The 19986-nt window shown below is 46.9% G+C and overlaps 1 protein-coding gene across 3 annotated transcripts in view; it reads right to left on the bottom strand.

Annotated features, from left to right (window-relative positions):
* Positions 1 to 1418: 1418 nt before the first annotated feature.
* The window catches only part of SMOX (spermine oxidase), a 57675-nt gene continuing 39107 nt past the window's right edge, over positions 1419 to 19986 (bottom strand). For 2 of the 3 annotated variants that reach the window (XM_057403210.1, XM_057403209.1), the window contains exons 4-7: positions 11689 to 11862; positions 7759 to 8482; positions 2641 to 2801; positions 1419 to 1912 (exon numbers count right to left, since the gene is read on the bottom strand). In XM_057403210.1, coding sequence (XP_057259193.1) covers positions 1775 to 1912; positions 2641 to 2801; positions 7759 to 8482; positions 11689 to 11862 — 1197 coding nt within the window. In that variant the 3' untranslated portion in view covers positions 1419 to 1774. The remainder of the gene's footprint in view (positions 1913 to 2640; positions 2802 to 7758; positions 8483 to 11688; positions 11863 to 19986) is intronic. The other variant, XM_057403211.1, reaches the window with a different exon arrangement.

The following is a 19986-nucleotide window of genomic DNA, read 5'->3' as shown; positions in this document are numbered from 1 at the left end:
AAAACATGGATGAGAAGCTGCTTCCACCCAAGCAAAGGAAGCAAGGACACCAACTCAATGAGCCTTCAGTGTCCCCCAGCCTTACCCTTTACTGCAGAAATAGCTTAACGTAAGAACGAACCTTGCTGATAAACCAAGCACATTTATACATATCTAGGCCCAATTTGGACATAAAGGAAGGGACACTGGGATACACAGCGTGTATGAGAGGTTCTGGGGTGTTACCTCCCCCCAGACAAAGTAGAAATCCTTTTAGTGTGAGATGCAGCATCCCACAGGGAAATTGAGCTTTCCAAGCTGTATCCTAAGCTCTCAACTCTTCAGGGACAACACAGCTTCTATCTGGACTAAGAATAAAAGAGGGATACCTGCATTTAGGCAGTTTCAACTGAAGGCCATGTCAGGTACTACAGGTAGGCTCCATGGAAACGTACTTTTTACTCACAGGTAGTATGACTGAGTCCAGCTTTCACATTCCTTCAGAATTCCTTATTAATGGGAATGGTTTTGATCTCCCTGTGGAAACTCTTCAATATCAGTGGTGATGTTGGACCTTCTTTTCTGGAAGCAGGGGGTGAAAACCTCACCTGTTTTGGGTCCTGATGTCCAAAAGATGGAGTTTCATCACAGAGGCAGTTCAAGAAGGCTGCTTCATGATTCTCCTTCTTGCCCACACTCCCACATCACTCTGCATGCTTTCTCCACGTGGATTAGCTGCCCCAATTCCAGTGTAGAGTCCACTACAGCTCTACCTGCATTACCAAGGCAGTTTGGGGCTTTATTTTGCACTTCAATCTTGTGCATAGACATGAACACTCCTTCCACAATGTGGCTGTGGCTGAAGGATGGTTGGAATTTGATGTTCTCTTCAGAGACCGCACCAGCTCCCAGAGAAGCTCTCCTGGCTTAGCTTCCTTAAAGAAGCTTAATTCCCACACATCCAAACCATGCTGTGACCCAAACCAAGCTTTAAAAAGCAGGAGTGACTGGGGCACTCCCTTCAAATCCAAGATACTACCCCAGACCAGACAGGGACAGTTTCCAGTGCTGCTTTCATCAAGGCTGTTTTATCTCTCTGCTTTGCAGCGCTGTGATTCCTTTGACAACCTCCCATGGATTGAGAGAGCCCAGAGGGAAGATAAATTCCTCCATGAAATCATAAGCAGACTTCCTGAAGCGCTAAGGCCCACAGGAGCTGACAGGCAGGTGACACACAGAGTTAAAGATAGCGTGAGACACGTTTCTGGGAGGATCTGGACAAGGGAAATGACTGTGGCTTTAAGGCAGAATTCTTGGTGTGAACCAAGATCAAGCAGAACACTGAGTACCCACATTTACCTTAAGATTCTCCTATTCCAAATGTTCTAGGAAGGGAGAAAATCCCTGTTGTTATAATGGGTGAAAGAGTTGCAAGTCACTGAGTGAAGGGTCCAGGAAGTACCAAAGCACCCAGTGTTTTTATGACAACATTTATTTTAGTATAGAAGGCACTTACAATACAGAAAGAAAACAAAACATGAACTAGGATAGGCACCAAAAGTGAAGTTAGAATTCAAATGACAAAGAAACAGTTTACCAGACAAAAGGAGCACCCTTCCCTGTTAACAACAGAGCACACAGAAATGAAGCTATTGATGACTAACTCTTTAAACAGATAGGACTTTAATAGAAAAAGATAAAGACTGTTCTACTGAAATTAAAAAGGAATCCCTCCACACCTGCACAAGGGACTGGGAGGTGGTGGTGGTGGCAGTGGTCACAAACATGGGGCTTTTCAGCTCTGGCACTGCAGGAGGTCCTGGTACATCTCGATGAGGTGAGCGGCCTCTCTCTGCCCAGAAAGCACAGCACCGTGGGTAGTGGAATAGTACTTCCTGTGAGTGGCCTCCCCTGAAAACATCACCTGCATTGGCTGCAGAGGGGAAGAGAAGCAGAAAGCTCAGCAGTGCCCATGGGAAAGCTAAAAGGAGACAAAACTTTGTCTCCTCCCACGTCCCCATGAGCTGACGGCGGTGTTTTAGAGCGCTGGCTCCTGACATCTCAACGTGGTGCACTAAGAGCACAGCGCACCTCTACCTGTGTCATAGAACACAGAACACTTTGGGTTGGAAGAGAGCTTAAAGCTCCTCCAGTTCCAACCCCTGCCACGGGCAGGGACACCTTCCACTAGAGCAGCTTGCTCCAAGCCCCTGTGTCCAACCTGGCCTTGAACACTGCCAGGGATGGGGCAGCCACAGCTTCTCTGGGCACCCTGTGCCAGCGCCTCAGCACCCTCACAGGGAAGAGCTTCTGCCTAAGAGCTCATCTCAGTCTCCCCTCTGGCAGGTTCAAGCCATTCCCCTTGGCCTGGCCCTACAGGCTAATGGTTATTAAATGCAGAGATCACAAAGATTCCAAAGCCACATGGATGAGCAGCTCTTGATAACTTCAGAGATACAGGGATCCCTGAGATGTTGGCATTCCAAACAATTGAAGAGGTAAAATCCTACACACATCATTTGTCCAGATATTACAAAACCTGGAAAACACATTATTGGAGGCCTAACCACAGATTGTCTCTTTTGCCCTCCCTCCCTGAGAACCCACCACCCAACACCGTGTTACCCTTATTGCCACAGAGCTGATTTGGGCCATACTTACAGTAGTTTTGGAGCTTTCAGCATAAGGCAGTGGTTTAGCAAGTTTCTCTACATCAGCCCCACTAGACCCAACTTGGGTGTAAGAGTAGGATCCCCGGAAGTAGGGATTGCTGCCCCAGGAGGACCGCAGGATCCGGCGAGGTTTCGGAATGTTTGGATTTCCTGGGTGGAAAGCAGAAGACAAGAAATAAGACCATGTCCAGCAGAAAACACAGCAATGCCTCTGCAAGGTGGGGGTGGCATGATTTCAGCCTGGTTTATTGAGAATACAACCTAGCAGAGCCCGCAGGCTACAGGGAAAAGGCTCTAAACCACAACTCTTTCCTATTACTGAGGATCTATACAACAGAAACAGCATCCCTTTAACCTTAGCTGCTGTCTTCCACTGTGGGGAAGATCATTAGCCTGGTGTGAAGTGTGCCTCCAAAGAGGAACAGAGATAAGGGGTGTTAGAAGGCAAATCCTCATTATGCAGGGGGACAGGAAAATGTGTCAGGAAGTTCTCAGAACCTGTATTATTCACTCCAATTGCTACCCACTAGCCCCCCAAACGAACCTAAAATCCAACAAACCCATTCTGTGCAATGCCCATGGCACAGAAATAAGGCTTTTGAGGCTAGAAGGGGGATTTCAAGATTGCTGTAGGATTTCCACTGCTAAGAGGATGGAGGACCTAGAGGTGAGCAGCACTGGAGTGCACCAGTGGTAGGGCTGCTGTCCCCATCCTAAAGAGTACAGGGGCAACCTCACATATCCAGGCAAGGTTCAGCTACTTGGGTCGAGCCTAAGTCTTCTTCACTGACAGGGTTGTCAAGCATTGGAACAGGCTGCCCAGGGCAGTGGTGGAGTCACCGTCCGTGGAGCTCCTTAGAAGACATGAAGATGAGGTACTTAGAAGACGTGAAGATGTGGTGCTCTGGGACATGGTTTAGTGGTGGCCTTGGCAGTGTTGGGGTAATGGTTGGACTCGACGATCTTCAAGGCCTTTTCCAACCTAAATGACTGTGATTCTAAGTCTGTAAGAGACTGTCAGCACAAGAAACAAGAGTACTGAGAAGTGTCTGCATCTTGTACAGCCCATGTGCCAGCTTCAGGGCCTGACTGTAACCCTTCAGCACTCTATGAAGATGATCCAAATTCCCTCACAGCTTGGAGAGGGAGACACCCAACTGTAAAGACTCGTCAGGCACTACATCACTTACTTCTACTCCACAATTATTTAGTCATGCCTTCAATTCCTTCAAACCAGGAGCAGGTTACTCCTCTGGGTCAGCTATTGCTTTCAGGAACATCCTGTCTCAACCACAACTATGAAGTCCAAGGCTGAAGCAGAGCAAAGGCACCTGGATGACTCAAACAACACTGTGAACACTGTGTAACCACTAACCCCAGCTCAAAACAGCAGTGGCACAGAGCAGCAAATAAATACACCCTGCAAACAAAACACATCCTACAACTGAATGCTGTTTCAGGAATAACAACTTAGCATAACAAAGGCTCTAAATACGCTCCTGCAAGGATCTTCAAAGCCTAGGGTGGAAGTGAAAAGCCCAAGGGAGTGTGAGAACAAGGAGCTCTCAGATATGGCAAGGAAGTAAGTTATCACGTTTTAGTTTGAAGGGCTGTGGGAAAGCCCAGGAGAACACACCATGAAAGCTGTCAGATAACACAGCACCAACCAGGGATGGAGCAGTCATCCATCACATCGCATCGCATGACACAAAACCAACCGCACAATGATGTCTTTGCACATAAAAGAAGTCTCTGCAGTGGGCTGGTGGGGCCTCTTCCGTGGCTGGTGCCTGTTCTCATGTTCCTGTGTCAAGGAACCCTGAAGATTTTCAATACAGGAGACAACAAGATGTTGATAAAAAGGGGATTAACATTAGGAACTCACGGTGTTACAAGCAATGAGATGAGGGCTTGTCAGCCTGTAAGGCCACAGATCTGCTAAAAGACTGGTATTTGTTAACAAAAGGGGTTTGTGGAGTCATTACCCAATCAACAGTTGTATAAATCCAGCTATCCTTCATATCTATCTACAATAAAATCAGCTCACAGATCTAAATTAGACACCCGAATCCAGCTGCCTACCTGAGAGCAGGGTATCTAAGATCCCATCCAGGCAAAGAGAGATCTGTGGTACTACACACACATTAGAGTCTCCAGCCACTAGAGACATTAGGGTACCCCAGGCATCCCATGGGGCTGGTAGATGTGATGCAGGACCTAATAGAGAGCCATTCCCCTCCAGAGAAATAGCTGGGGTATGGGGAGGACAACTACTGCCTCCTAACACTTGAGCTCAGCCAACAAAGAGAGCAGAGCAAGGCTTGTAATTGTGCACAGCCAGCCCATTTGATCAGATTTAGAAGACACCACTTTTCAGTTGTGAAAAGCAGCTGTTGTCAATGGTCCTTAGGGTAGAACAATCCTCAGAGCTTTCCACAGCAAAGCCAGATCCACAGCACTGACCTGTGAGTGAAATGTAAGTCACCTCTCAGCGGGAGTCTAAAGAATGGATTTCACATAGGATTTAACATCTTCTGAGGCCAGAGCAAAGGCCTCCATGAGCAATGGACTAGAAGAACAGAGCTGCAGATGGGAACCCACCTGGTAATGAATTAATTCTTTAATAGAAGAAGAAGAAATAAGAACCTGGGGGACTTTAGATGCAGAACACTGAAGCTACAAAAGGCAAAGTGAACACTAAAAGGTTCATACTACCTGCTTTCATTACTGAATATGAGGCTCTCTTTAGACTTCATAGAAAAAGCTGCTTCAGAAGATGTCACAGAGCACCAAGCGAGGTGTGGAAGATCCAAACTGCCTTATGGAAGAGTCTTTCCAGTCAGCTTAGAACCCTAGGTTCTAAGGACTGGTTTCCCAACAGAACCTACATGAAGTTGGGTACTGGGAAATGCTTCAAAAGCTGGGTTTGAAGACAGAAGATTGCTTTGTGTCCCCCCACAGGAATCCCCTGGCTGGATTAACCCACTCTCCCACTCCCAATGAAACAGATGAGTGGAGAAGACATTAGGTGCATGGAAAGCTTCTGTTCTTTCAGCCTGCCTGGCACTTGGCCCAGGTTAGCCACGTATTGCTTCTTCTGTGAGCCTGCTAGGGAAAACAGGAGCAAGGGCAACAGGATAAACCCAAGCACCTTAGCAAGGCCATCCTGGAAGATCTATGGAAAGGTTTTCTATAAACTAGCAAGTTTGGGGGGCAGAAAGTGGAACGTGTTGTGTAATGGCTGCTCCAAGAACAGGTTTTTTTCTCGCAGTTTCGGGGCCACGTCTCCGCTTATGTACAAAATGATTTCTGCAGGGCAAGGCCTTGGGAAGTTCAGCGTAGAATTCCCTGGGGTTAGATAACCAGGATTAGCAGAGGGCTGAGGCAGAGCCCATAGTGTTGCTGAGTCTGATGGACAGTGATCAGGTGCAGCATCAGCTGGAACAGCAACTGCAGCACATACCCATGACCCAGTGCCAACAGATTTCCATCCTCAGAGGAAGAGAGGAACATCCAACACATGCAAACAATAACAATAATGAAGGAGCCCAAAAAGGAAGAAGGAGATTATGTTCCATCTGCCACAGAAAGACCCAAAGAGCCAAATTCCCACTAATGAATCAAGATGGCTTAAAAAAACAAAGGTCTTGAGCAAGAAGAGCTGCACAAACCAAGTTGTTTATACGTTCTGAGAGACGTCAGCACTGGAACAACTTGGCCTTGAAGAGAGGAGCCTCCTGTTCTGCTTGTGTGAAGCAGCTGGGCTGCTGAGGTCAGGAGGAAAGAGCTATGTACGGACAGTGCAACGTGACGTAGGGACACCAAACACCACTGAAAACAAACAAGCTGCCCCAATCCAGTATTCACTGTTTCATTCTACTTGTCTGTGAGCTGCAGGACAGCCACAGGTTCATCATCCAACACTGAATAAGCGGAAACACGATTCAGTTTTGGTCCCTGCACTGAGGCTTCTGAACCTAGTGCCTATCCTATGGATTTTGAAGGGAGTAATAAAACCTTTGTTGGCAGTAGCCAACCACGTAGGTGGTCCTTAGCTTCCAAAGCCCCTTCTCTAGATCTTCACGTTGCATTCAGCAAATGGTCTGTAAGGACAGGGGAAAGATACACTTGTGAAGGCAAACTTCTTCAGTGGACAAGAAGTAAGGCTGGAAACCCACTGAGTGTCGAGATTTGTTTAGCACGAGGCAGCAGGCAGATATAAATAGCTTAATCACAGGACTCGTCTCTAGAATAGCTTCAAATACATCTAGTCTAGGATGATGCTGCTCTTATAATTGCTTATAACTATGTGCAAGTTCAAAGTCCTTATTTCCAGGCTGAGTCAACCACTGTTTCTTTCAGCATTGCTACCTGACAGTTGTGCTTGTACAGTGCCTTCCATAAGGGGATCTCAAAGACTCCATAGATACAAAAACCCCTTTCCATGGGAAGATGTGCAACTCTAGGGCAGTGACTGGAGGCAAACTAAGGCCCAGCATTACAACTTTTAGTGATTTCATCTTAGATTTTCTCAGTGCAAGACACCTAAGATCTGCCTTGCTCCAACTGCTGCCCTTAATGTGATGCATGCCCAGTGAATGTGAAACCTGTAAAGTCCAGAAGGTTTAAATGAGGTAACCAGAATGTGGGAACTCTTAAGATCAATGGATTCTTTGAGAATTAGGCCAGAGAGATTTCCATATAGCCTCGGGTTCAACGGAAGTCGGGGATGTGATTCAACCACCACATCTCAGCTGATCTAAGTTAGTTCAACTCCACTGGCTCTGAAAGTGCTGCTTTCCACCCCTGAGATCAGCCCTCAGGAGTACTGAGCCTGACAGCTCCAGCTGCTGAAGAGTTACTTGTGATTAAATAGAGCAGAGGATGTGGAATCCTCAAGCACTTCTGCCCCCCACTTCCTGAGCTGGTTATCAGCCCCTCTATAAATAGCTTTCAGGCACACCCAAGCAGGAGGGATGCTGGAAGCAACAAACACAGCCCATTCAAAGGGATACAGAATGCCAAAGAACTAAAAATGACTTGCATGCATTTCCTTCCTAGCGGCTATTCAACACCCCGGCCCCATCTCCCTCCCCTCTCCACTCACCACAGGAACCAGAGCATGGCTGACCTGTGAATTTACGTAGCATTTCGGTGCAGGTTTCTGCCACAGTTTCATCATCACATTTCTCCATGATGAGTGCCTCCTCTCCACAGATCCAGCCACTCAGGACATGGCCATACCTCTCCGGTGGGTAGAGTACATCGAAGCTGCAGATCTTCTTGTACCACAGCTCCTCAGGGTAAGTCAAGCTCTCACTCTCTGCCTCATCTTCCCAGACAAACTGGATGCTGTTGCATTCAGAGCTCCAGAAAGGCTCTTCAAACTCCAGGAATATCTTGTCAGTCGTATTGATTCCCAGTTTCTCAATGGCCATCACCTTCTCCTCTGGCAAGCGGGGATGGAACAGGCTTTCATGGCGCTTCTTCAAGACTCCCAGGGACACGGTCACAATGACGTGGTCAGCTGGGATGAACTCACAGTCCTCGCACTCTACGAAGACATTGGAGCCCTTGTCCTCCTCGGGGAGGTCACTGTTGTGGTCAGCCACCCTCTCGATCTCCTTGCTGACCGACTGGTTCCAGTGGATGCACTTGACCGGCTTGCGGAGCTGAATGACAGACTCGGGGATGGAGCGGGCCAGGAGCTCCACGATTTTAATGAAACCACAAGGAATGATGTGATGAGCTCCAGGGATTTCGGTCCATTCCCCAAATTCACTGAGTGACACTTCATCCATGCTGTGGGAGCTGCTCTCGCAACTCTCTACCTGAGGGAAAAGCAACACAAAAGCAACGTTGCCACAGAGCAACTCATTTTGCCTCAGCACAGCATCACAAGGAACACAGAGCTGCTGCTGGGAGTCCTGAATCCCACTCTTACTCCACATTATGAAGAGAAGAGATTCAGAGCAGCCCTGCGGAGAAGGACTTCGGGGTGCTGGTTGATGAGAAAATGAAAAGGAGCCAGCAGTGTGAGCTTTCAGCCCAGAAAGCAACTGTATCCTGGGCTGCATCAAAAGGAGCGTGACCAGCAGGTTGAAGGAGGTGATCCTCCCCCTCTACTCAGCTTTCATGAGACCTCACTTGGAGCATTGTGTGCAGTTCTGGGGTCCTCAACATAAAGAGGACATGGAACTGTTGGAACAAGTCCAGAGGAAGCCACGAGGATGATCAGGGGCTGGAGCAGCTCCTATATGAAGACAGGCTGAGAAAGTTGGGGCTGTTCAGCCTGGAGAAGAGAAGGCTGCATGGAGACCTCAGAGCAGCCTCCCAGTACCTGAAGGGGGGCCATAGGGATGCTGGGGAGGGACTGTAGTGATAGGACAAGGGGGAACGGGTTAAAACTTAAACGGGGGAAGTTTAGATTGGATATAAGGAAGAAATTCTTTCCTGTTAGGGTGGTGAGGCACTGGAATGGGTTGCCCAGGGAGGCTGTGAATGCTCCATCTCTGGCAGTGTTCAAGGCCAGGTTGGATGGAGTCTTGGGTGATATGGTTTAGTGTGAGGTGTCCCTCCCCATAGCAGGGGGTTGGAACTGGATGATCTTAAGGTCCTTTCTAACCCTAACTATTCTATGATTCTATGATTATTTTTGCTACTAAAGGAGTGTTTGGCCATAGGACCTTACACAATCAATCCTCAGCCTTCTTTCCAACCAGAGAAAGCATTTTGTCATGGTAAGAAGCTGCATCAGCTTCAGTTGCACTGGCCAAGGTTGCATCATCCAGAGTTCAGAGATGACATCTTTGCTTCTGCATGATTTGTGGTTAAAGCTCTGACTGGTTTCTATCATCTAAACCCCCCTTCACTGGCTGGAGACTGGCCTCTTGGTGCTCCTACAACACAGGCTGGAGCTGTGTTAATCAGATGCTTTTTCCAATGTTAATAAATGTTCCCATGAGGAGCCATGGAAAACTTTTGGCAGCTATTCCTGCTGTCTGCAGCTTTCAGCAAGCTGTCATATAGCAATCAGCAAGCAAACAATCTGCCAGAGGCGAGAGGACTCAACAGAGAAGGAACTGAAGGAGACAGAAAAGGGAAATGCCAAGATACGAGAGACCTGTGTTTGATTCACTTGATGCGATTACCAAAGCTTTAGATTCAGGACTTGTTGGTCAATGTTTGTAGGAGTATCAGGCATAGCTGCAGCTTCCAACAATCACTGGAACAAAGGCAGGATGTTTGGCCTGTCCTGTGATAAGTTTCTAATGATAATACTGATGCATGGGACACAGTGATCTTAAAATCTTCAAATCACTGGAGTCACGATGATTTGCACGCTCCAATTCTTTAAGCATTTTAGTCTTAAATTACATTACATTACAATTCCTTGCCTTCCCCTTTGGCCAGTTTTCCAGGCCTTTCCACACTTTAATGACCCCATTTTGGAAGCCTGGCAAGCTTAGACCCCTCTCCCTGTGGGGCGTCTTGGTGCAGGGCAGGAATCTCTGTGCTGGGCTAAGCAAACAAGTCAGAGCTGTTCTAGGAGTTCACAGGCTGTGACTGTACTGACAAACAGGGGCTGCCCCTTCCTGGTTGTTGCCCCCTGACTCCAGGCACAGCTCTTGGGCCACATCCCTTCTTGAAGACCTATTCTCTGAATCTGCTGTGGTTGCACCCCATCTGATGGCTGAGCAAGCACTCACAGCACTCGCCCAAGATCATTTTGGCTGGTCCACAGCACAAACCCTGCACCTTGGGTCTTGCAACAGGCCATTCATCCCGCCTGGATGCTCCAACAGGACACTCCACATGCTGAACACAACAAACAGTGGTCGCTATTTGATTCAACCACAAAGGACAAAAGCCAGGAAGAAAATCAGGGAACTACCAAGACCATACTTTGCCTGAGACACCAGTTAATCCTCATGCTCTCAGCAGCTCCAATCTGATAGTCTTAAGCACCAGAAGCTTTGTTGTTCTCAGGTATTTACACATGAGAAGGGATTTACCAGGCCTGCAGAAAAGTCTCTGGCTGTGGCAACCTGTAGCAACCACAGAAGAAACCACCAGGAAAACCAGAGCTATACCAGACTAACATCATCTACATAGGTGATGCTGATGGTGTGGATAACACTATCGCTAGTCTATGTGGCAGCTGTGGAGACTCCCAAGCTCTTGGGTTAGACACTGAGATACCAGAACAGCACTCAGGATGCCTGAGTTCGTATCTCAGCTTTATCACAACCCCCTGTGAGGATCTTTAGATCTTTCTCTTTATTTCAGCTTCCTACCTGTATGTAGTGAATATCATACACTTCCTCACATCACAGCATGCTCCTTCCCTCCCCTGCCTCATTTCATAAACCTTTAAGTCATTATAATTGAAATAGGAATGACTGTTACACTTTACTTGTGGAGTGCTTGATGGAGCATTAAGTCCTCATCCCACAGAGATCTTATTTAGGCCAAAGCATCAAGGAGATAAAAAGAACTAGGGAAGCTGTGAGGAAAAATGATTACGACATGGGTTGATACAATCAACCTTTGATTTTATTGCTTTACCTTCAAACTGCTTTCTAGGGATTCCTTCAGCAAATTACCAGTATCAAAGTTATATTTCTTCTGGCCTCTGAGATATGGACAGATGTGGAAGGGAATGAAAAACACTCAGGAAGGATTACGGTGTCCCTGGTGTAAGGCACAAGACATTACTAAAAGAACCTGACAGTCAAGTTAGCTTCAGGTAGTAAGAAAACATTAAATCACAGCAGAAAATTTAACAGGACCTAGGAAAGCCCCTTCTAGGTAGAAAGCTGGAAGTTTAAGGTAAGAAGATAAAAGAATAAAGGTATTATTTCTTGCAGGACACTCTGCATATGCCTCATGAGGAAAAGCTGTCCCATCTAAACACAACCTGCCCCAGCTGCAAGAGACGAAAGTGATTCCCCAGTGATGGGCAAGGCTTAGCAAGGTGTCTGAGGTTCTAGAACTGTCTGTTCTTAGTTAAAACAAAATGTGCACTCACACATACCTTAAGGTACTGCTGGATCATGGCTAGTTTCAGCCTCTTGATGGCCTCTGTGTCATCCGGGTCGGCCTTGACGCGCTTGCGCACTACATCCCGTGTGAAGACACCCACACTGTTCTGGCTCTCAGCGTTGACTGGTTTACCTCGTTGGAAGAACTCCTGAGTCAGGTTATAGACCTGCCAGAGACAGGGCAGAGAAATGGACAACGTGATTCACAGCAGAACCCAAGCAGGATGCTTTTTCCTCCATCCAAACCCAGCACATTCGTCACCTCCTCTTACCAACTCTAATAGCGCACTCTTGCCCCAACACCATGTCAAGTTGCACCCACAGCTATGGTGATAAGAAGGCAGGAAGCAACATTTCCCTGCAGGCAAAGAGAACCACCCTTACTTACCTGCAATAGCCCAGTTACTATTGTTAAGTTGCTATTAACTTACTATGAGTTATTTTTTAACTCAAGCATGTCCATCCTATCACTTGCAGAACACCAAGACCTTCATTCCATTCCCAGTAGCTAAACCATGTTGTTCAACCAAATGTTTAGATGCTGCAGCTGCATTTGCAAGGCAAGTTAAGTTCAGACTGCAGAGCACCTCTGCAGAACAGCTTTGGGTTTGCTCTGTGTGATTCTGGGCTCTGCTGAACAGTATCACAGCCACCAGTCTCCATCCAAAGCCTACTGGGAGTTGAACTCAAGCAGTAGGAGCCATGTGCTTCCTCGCATCTGGCAACCAGCACCAGCTCTTCTCACAGCTCAAAGTCTCAGATGCAATCCCAGCCCATACATTTGACTGCTCTAACCTGGAACCAGCCCTTCCACCCTCTCCATTATTTAGGAATAATGCCCAGGAACCCACCAGGAATTCAGTTTTATAGCTGCTTTTCTCTTGTCCACTGAAAATTAGGAAGCAACCCACACAGGCTTAGCAAAGGAATGATGTATGCACACAGGTTTTACTTGTTGAGTAAAAGACAGGGACAGGCATACATTCATGGAAAACCATGATGTATCCCACCACTCTGAGAAGGGCCCACAAGGAAAATCCCCTTCTAAGAAATCAATGCTCTTTGGAGATCTTCCTGACGTATTTTTAACCCCAGTTTTCCACCCTAAAAGCTACTCAAAAGCAAGAAAACCACCATCCACCTTGACCATCTGCTTGTGGCTGTCTGAAGCAATCACTGTTTCTGCCTGTGATATCACCAGAAGAGCCCGAGATGGAACCACGGCCTTTCATTTCCATGGAAAAACTCTGAGGAATCTTTTAACACAGGAAAGCTCTTAAAAGATGCCTCTCAGAAGTACAACTCATGCCATTAGTGACCAGAATGAGTCAACTTCCCATTTATATCATGGCACTTGGGTGCACGGTACTCTGTACAAAGAGAGAGGCAATATCCCTGCTTGGTGAGTTTTTCCTATCAAAGATGGTTTGATTACAGCTTATGATCCTTTTTGTGGAGACAGATTAGTTGGGCATACTGAGTTCAACTCAAAAGTAAATGCCTGGTAGGAAGCTGTGGGAGCCTCTCCTACAAATGCTCCCAGGGCTTCCCATTCTCTGCTGATACAGATAATCCACCATGGGTTAGTTTCTTCCTGTTCTGATGCTCCCCAGAAGCTTGATTTTCTCTTGGGTTTTAGCAATAACGTGAATTTGAGGAGGCAAAAGAGAGGGATGATGAGGAAAGGAGGTGCTGAGGAAAAATGCATGGCAGTGGTAGGAGTAAGAGGAAACAGGTCTGTAAGGGAAGGAGGAAGGTGAGTAGAAAGGGACAAGTAAGGCATGAAGAGGAAACTGAAGAAGAAAATAAGTGAAACAATGAAAATAAAAGGGGAAAACTACAAAACCAAGTAAATAATCACAAGGAAAATGAACAGAAGTGGTGAACAGAATTGCACACACTGACTGAGACACAGCCTTTCCAAGGAGATTTCCAGACAAGAAAGGTGGAGACCAATGCCCTACATGAAAGGAAGGAAAGGATATAGAACCTTCTCTGTTCCCCAGTGCCAAGGGCTCTTTGGCAATTTTAATATCTCACAGTTCTCAGGCCCACCAATTTATGAGGCTCAAACCACTTGCTGCAGGCACAAGGCGCACAGACCCTTGCGTCAGCACAATGCAGTTCAGCTTCCATAAGCTGATTGCATGCTATAAGCAGATAACAAATTCACAAGACAAGCAAAGCTGTGTTAAAATCCAGCTCCCATTTGGCAAAAGGTTGAGTGAGCCTTTTGGTTTTATTAACCACTGTATTCCTCATTGCCCAACAGAGAAAAGAGCAGAAATGCAGAGTTATCCATGCTGTAAACATCAGGTAAAGCCTTTCCTCTGTATGTCATCCCATTGATCAGCCAGCAGGTAAGTATAATCACCATTAGGATTTAGTATTTTCTCTCGGAATCCCTATCACTTCATTACTTTTTCTCTTCTTGGGGGTGCTGAACCATCTGATGAGGAACAGAAGGCAAAGCTGTTGTAGGCAAGAAGCAGAAGGAGAAACAACAGCAAGTCCTACATTAAGAGATACATTGGCATACTGAAAGAATCAAAAAGACACTCCATATGTATTAATATGCATATGCAGCAAACACATCCTATGTAAGAAACTGTGGGAAAGGTTCACTGGAAGCCTTGATTTAAGGTAGGTTTCCAATGAAGCAGGAGCAGAATTGCACTGTCTGGAGCTGGGGTTACCTAGACTTTCCTTCCCTAGGTGGGAAACTGCTCACGTAACAGAAGCCTTCATCACGCCTATGGACCACCTCTGAAGTCATTGGAAACAGCATTTGTGAGGTCTGAAAACACCTTCTCCTTCCATCATCTCATCATGATGTGATGACAGAAGGGATCCCAAGAGTGTTCAAGTGGGCTTTATCTCAACGATCCTGCTGAAAGTAGCATTGAGAATGACCTGAAAGATGGCGCTGATCTTCCAGTTAACCCTGCAAATACCCATGCATCCAAACTGAGAGTGCTGTGCCCGTCAGCAAGGAGACCTACACCACAGAATCACAAAATCATAGAACAGTTAGGGTTGGAAAGGACCTGAACATCATCCAGTTCCAACCCCCCTGCCATGGGCAGGGACACCTCACACTAAACCATGGCACCCAAGGCCTCATCCAACCTGGTCTTCAACACTGCCAGGGATGGAGCATTCACAACTTCCCTGGGCAACCCATTCCAGTGCCATGTACAGCCCTGACTCATCTCCCTTTCCTAGTATCACAGACCTGACACAAGAAGGAAGGAAGGAAAAAAAGGACAGACTCCATCACCTCCCAACTGCCACCACTGGCAAACACATCCAAGCACAATGATCTGACTGCTTCTCACCCTAAAGCTCCTCTGGGTTTGGGCAAAACAACTGCCCTTAGAAGCCCCTCTGAAAGAACTACCCGCAGAAGCAAAAGACACAGAACATCTCAAATGACTATTCATTCCAAGCAGACTTCCTTCCCTAATTCTGAGGGTTCACATACAGTCCTTTTGGGAAATAGGACTGAAGGTCAGGAATTCAAAGGAGTTAATCCCATCCTTCATCTTCTTTCTGACCAACTCTGGGGCATCCCACAACCAGGCTGTCTGCAGAGAACATAGGTTCCACCCGCATTATCCTCTCTGCTACCTACAGGCTTTCACCTACAACGTCTTTACTACATACGTGCTCCTCCACCATGGGACGAGGCAGGCTCTTAGGAAAAGCAAATCTAAATAAAGCAGTTTCTCAGCACCGAAGGAGGTCAGGAAAGCACATCCCAATCCACACTCCTTCCTGTCAGCGCCGCTGACGAGCCACAGCATTGTCTTTTTCACACTTGGCTTAAAAACTGCAGTGACTTAATCCCTGGTCAGTACAAAAGCCCTGTTGGAAATAGGTCCATGCTGTTACCAGGCCAGACATCTGTCAGTGCAATAGAGGGACAGGGAAGGAACAGTGACACTCGGTGGCCCTTTGGTCCTGCTTTCGATGATAACACAAGGCGCTGGAGCTTAATTGGGGATGGCACAAAGCCCAGCACAGGGTGGGGGTGAGAAGGGTGGAAAACTTTGTCATGCTTTGGCTGCATCCCTGCCCCCAGAAGCTGTGCAAGTACACAGGAGTAAGCTGATTGTTCAAGGGAGGGTTCCTGTGAAGCAGGTCTTTAGGGACCAGATCCTTACTGGAAAGCCCAAGTAAAAATAGGCAGGTTTTGGTTATCAGGCTGGCTGATGGACTGTGACATTCCTGGGTAGGCAAAGAAGGAGGATTTTTCACTGCATTTAACTTATCCAGCTCACCACTTCCCTCCCACACTTCACTAATACCTGGGCTTTAAATACCTCTTTGGGGGGAGACATGAGGACTTAGCAGGGACAGAAGAGCAACCCTGAGATGGATCATCCCTATTCACATTTTCCCAGTAGTTATCTGCACACACAGACACTGATGTCTGTGCAGATGCTACCCTCAAAGATAACATTTCCATCACTTTGAGGGGTTGTGCAGATGTGGCGTAAGCAGGCTCATCCAGTTCCACTAGAGCAGGTTGCTCCAAGCCCCATCCAACCTGGCTTTGAACACTGCCAGGGATGGGGCAGCCACAGCTTCTCTGGGCACTCCCCCAGTTATCTGAGCAGGAGTGACGAGGAGCATGGGAATATTATGAATACATGGCATGGACATCACTGTAGAACCTTCCAGTGGTGGTGCCCCCTTCCTTTGAGAGACTAACTAAACGAACCGATGGGGACCCTGATCAGTGCCAGCCCCACACAGCACACAGCCTAAGGATCATCTTAAAACAGCAGTGGATGGAGAGCTGTCCTGCCAACAGAAGGCTCGATGCTGTTTCTCATACTGCATCACTTGCCAACGTGTGGTTGGAAACCCAGGTAGCAGTTCTGCAGGACTGGAGACCTTCTTTACAGGCACTGCTCACTTTGCTGGTGCTCTCATATGGAGGAGGAATAGTCACCTCATACACAAGCTCTTGATAGATCTTGACTGACTTCAGTGCCGTGCAACAGCCTCTTGTAGAGCACTTCCCGCTACAGAAAAGCAGAGCTGAACACTTACACTGCTCAGCTTCCATGTAACCAAATAAAGGCTCCTGTGAGGCATCCCTACAGCTATTAACATTCAGGCTACGGCAAACAAAGAGAAGCCAAACTTGAAGTAGAAGAAGCAGCCAAAAAAGATTGGACACGTGCCTGGAAAAAGCACAAGGACTCCAAATGAACTAGTGAGGCAAAGAGATGGAGGTACCGGGGAGCTCTGCCCTTCACACCAGGAAAACTCAGCACACATCGAGACCTCTCCTGGCTCCCGCATCAGCAACTTCACATACCCAAGTGAAACACTCAAGGGAGACCCTCTGCACTTGGCACTCACTGAAGGTGGTGTCCAGGTGACAAAATAACTGGGGCTAGAAACAGACTGAAGACTAAATTCCTACTGTTACTGCCCAGCACCCATTTCATCACCAGTTAAAGAAAGAGCATTTGCCAGCTAGGGTGAAACATGAAATGATGGAATAGACTCAAATGAAAATGCAAGAAGAAATGCTGGGGAAGTGGGAGACAACAAAACACAAACCAAAAATGCACCAGGCAGACTCAGCCTGTGTAAAAAGAAACATTCCCTGCACTTTATGCCAGAGGAAAATGGCCCCAAAGCCACATGTGCCTGCAGCACATGCTCCTGACTAGTACCCATGGGTACTTGTGAACTGGAGATGTTCAGGAGATCATGTAGCTCACCTTAATCCCCACTTTTCTTATGCAGCACAGGGAAGAAACTACCACCATCTGTTTCAATCAATAAAGACAGTCCAATCTGACACCCCAAAGAGGCTGGGACAAGAAGCTCAATTGCTCTTGCAACCAGCACACTTGGAAGGAAGACAGTGAATGCACCTCCTAACAGCTACAGTTAGGAACTGGCTGATGTCCTCTTCTTGGCTTAAGCTGTCCCTTACATATTTTTTATGACAGACAGTAGCTGCAGACATCTTTACAACCCACAAATGTGAAAGCCTTTTCTATCTCCTAGTGATAGAGACACCCAATGATAAGCTAACAGTGTGCTGCGTAAAGAAGATTAACTTTCAATGTGGTGTTCTCTCCTGTCGCTGGCTGCCCCCCTTTTCTCTTGCTTTAAAAGAAAGGGCAGATTTACCAAATTCATAATTTCTCAAAAACTGGGCACCTTGTTATAGCCTTTATCACATCAGTTGCATCTCAAAGCTACTTAGCGCTCATCTTTGTGTCCCCGTTTCAGGCTACTTGCCTCTACACCTTCCCTTTGCTGGAGATTTTCCTACCCTCTTTGAGGCAGGATGCTCACCAAGCAGCACATGCGGCTTGGTGGTGTTCCACTTACATAAATAATGCTGCCCACTGCAGTATTTTCCTTACTCCTTCTCTCCTCTTTACTCTCAGTTGCTGTTCATCTTGCTCCCTGTAGCCTGGAGAAGAGAAGGCTGCATGGAGACCTCAGAGCAGCCTTCCAGTACCTGAAGGGGGGCTATAGGGATGCTGGGGAGGGACTCTTCATTAGGGACTGGAGTGACAGGACAAGGGGTAATGGGTTAAAACTGAAACAGGGGAAGTTTAGATTGGATATAAGGAAGAAGTTCTTTCCTGTTAGGGTGGTGAGGCACTGGAATGGGTTGCCCAGGGAGGCTGTGAATGCTCCATCCCTGCTGGTGTTCAAGGCCAGGTTGGACAGAGCCTTGAGTGCCATGGTTTAGTGTGAGGTGTCCCTGCCCATGGCAGGAGGGTTGGAACTGGATGATCTTAAGGTCTGTTCCAGCCCTAAGTATTCTATGTGTCTATGATTCTGTATCTCCCCTGGCTTTATCTGGTTCTGTCTTCAGTCAGATGTTCAGATGAATTCTCTCCACCTTTGTCCAAGAAGAATTCCCTCCCTGCCATGGGTTGCTAAATTCCTTCCATAATGAGGTTTCTTTGAAATTCCTATAAGCCTTCTCTCAAACTGGAATAATTTTGTGCCATCCCATCACAGATTCCAGTTCAGAGACCCCGGACAGCATCAAAAGTCTTTTCAAACAAACAAAAAAGCCATGTCTGTTCCCTATTCAATTCTTGGTAATCCCTCACAGGCTACAGTGACTTTTTGGTGGCTTTCCAAATGCTCATAGGCATATTTTTAAACATAAAGTATGCAAGAGTAACCTGAATCTAGGGCGTGCTTAGCCAAGCATTAGATATTGGTGAAGTTCCAACCCTAACTATTCTTCGATTCTATGATTTCAAGTTCACTCTCAGATGAAAATCTGAAGGTTTTAGGCATGGCTACAGCATGATGAGAATCACAGAGTTTTGTTCTATTTTATACCTGCTTTATAACCAACCAACATTATAATCAACTGACAGATCCCATTACCTGGAGGACTAAACATTCTGCATTGAACCCCTACAGGTATTTCATAAGTGACATGAATAAAAGGTAGGAAACAGTTATCATGGAATCATGGCATGGTTTGTGTTGGAAGGGACCTTCAAGCTCATCCAGTTCCACCCCCTGCCACAGGCAGGGACCCCTTCCACTAGAGCAGCTTGCTCCAAGCCCCTGTGTCCAACCTGGCCTTGAACACTGCCAGGGATGGGGCAGCCACAGCTTCTCTGGGCACCCTGTGCCAGCGCCTCAGCACCCTCCCAGGGAAGAGCTTCTGCCTAAGAGCTCATCTCAGTCTCCCCTGGCAGGTTCAAGCCATTCCCCTTGGCCTGTCCCTACAGGCCCTTGTCCAGAGCCCCTCTCCAGCTTTCCTGTAGCCCCTTTAGGCACTGGGAGCTGCTCTAAGGTTAATTGTAATTAACTTTGGCAAGCCTCTCTCCACCACTCTACCTAACGCCAAATCTTCCTAGTGAAAGCAGACAGAACTAATACCAGCCTTTCATATGTGTTTAACACTTAAATCAGTAAGAAACCCCATGTTTCCTCGGAAAGAACTACCAGGATGACAGCAGCAGGGCCAAGCTACATGAAAGTAAATTTGGCCTTTTTTGCCTAATATTGAGCAGAGGTTAATCTTTCCACTCCCCATGCATTTTAATTTCCATATTGTCAGCTTCTATTTAGTATTTTTAGGCTCTGTACTTGTACTTGTTTGGTTTTCCTTTTCCATTTGGCTCTTCTGTCACATTCTGAAGCCCTTATCTACACTGAACTGAAGAGGACGTCACTGAATGTTGATCAGAAGATGTTAAAATAACCTTAAACTGAAGCCCACACTGGCCTGAATCTACCAGAAAACATGTTCCTTTCCTTCTGATGCAACTAAA

The sequence above is a fragment of the Pezoporus wallicus genome, unplaced genomic scaffold (assembly GCF_028554395.1).
Source record: "Pezoporus wallicus isolate ANWC-B61680 ecotype Strahan unplaced genomic scaffold, APGP_CSIRO_Pwel_v1 contig_6644, whole genome shotgun sequence".
In the NCBI taxonomy this organism is placed as follows: domain Eukaryota; kingdom Metazoa; phylum Chordata; class Aves; order Psittaciformes; family Psittacidae; genus Pezoporus; species Pezoporus wallicus.
The sequence above is the reverse complement of the archived record's forward strand: the minus strand, read 5'-3'. Positions and strand labels throughout refer to the sequence as shown.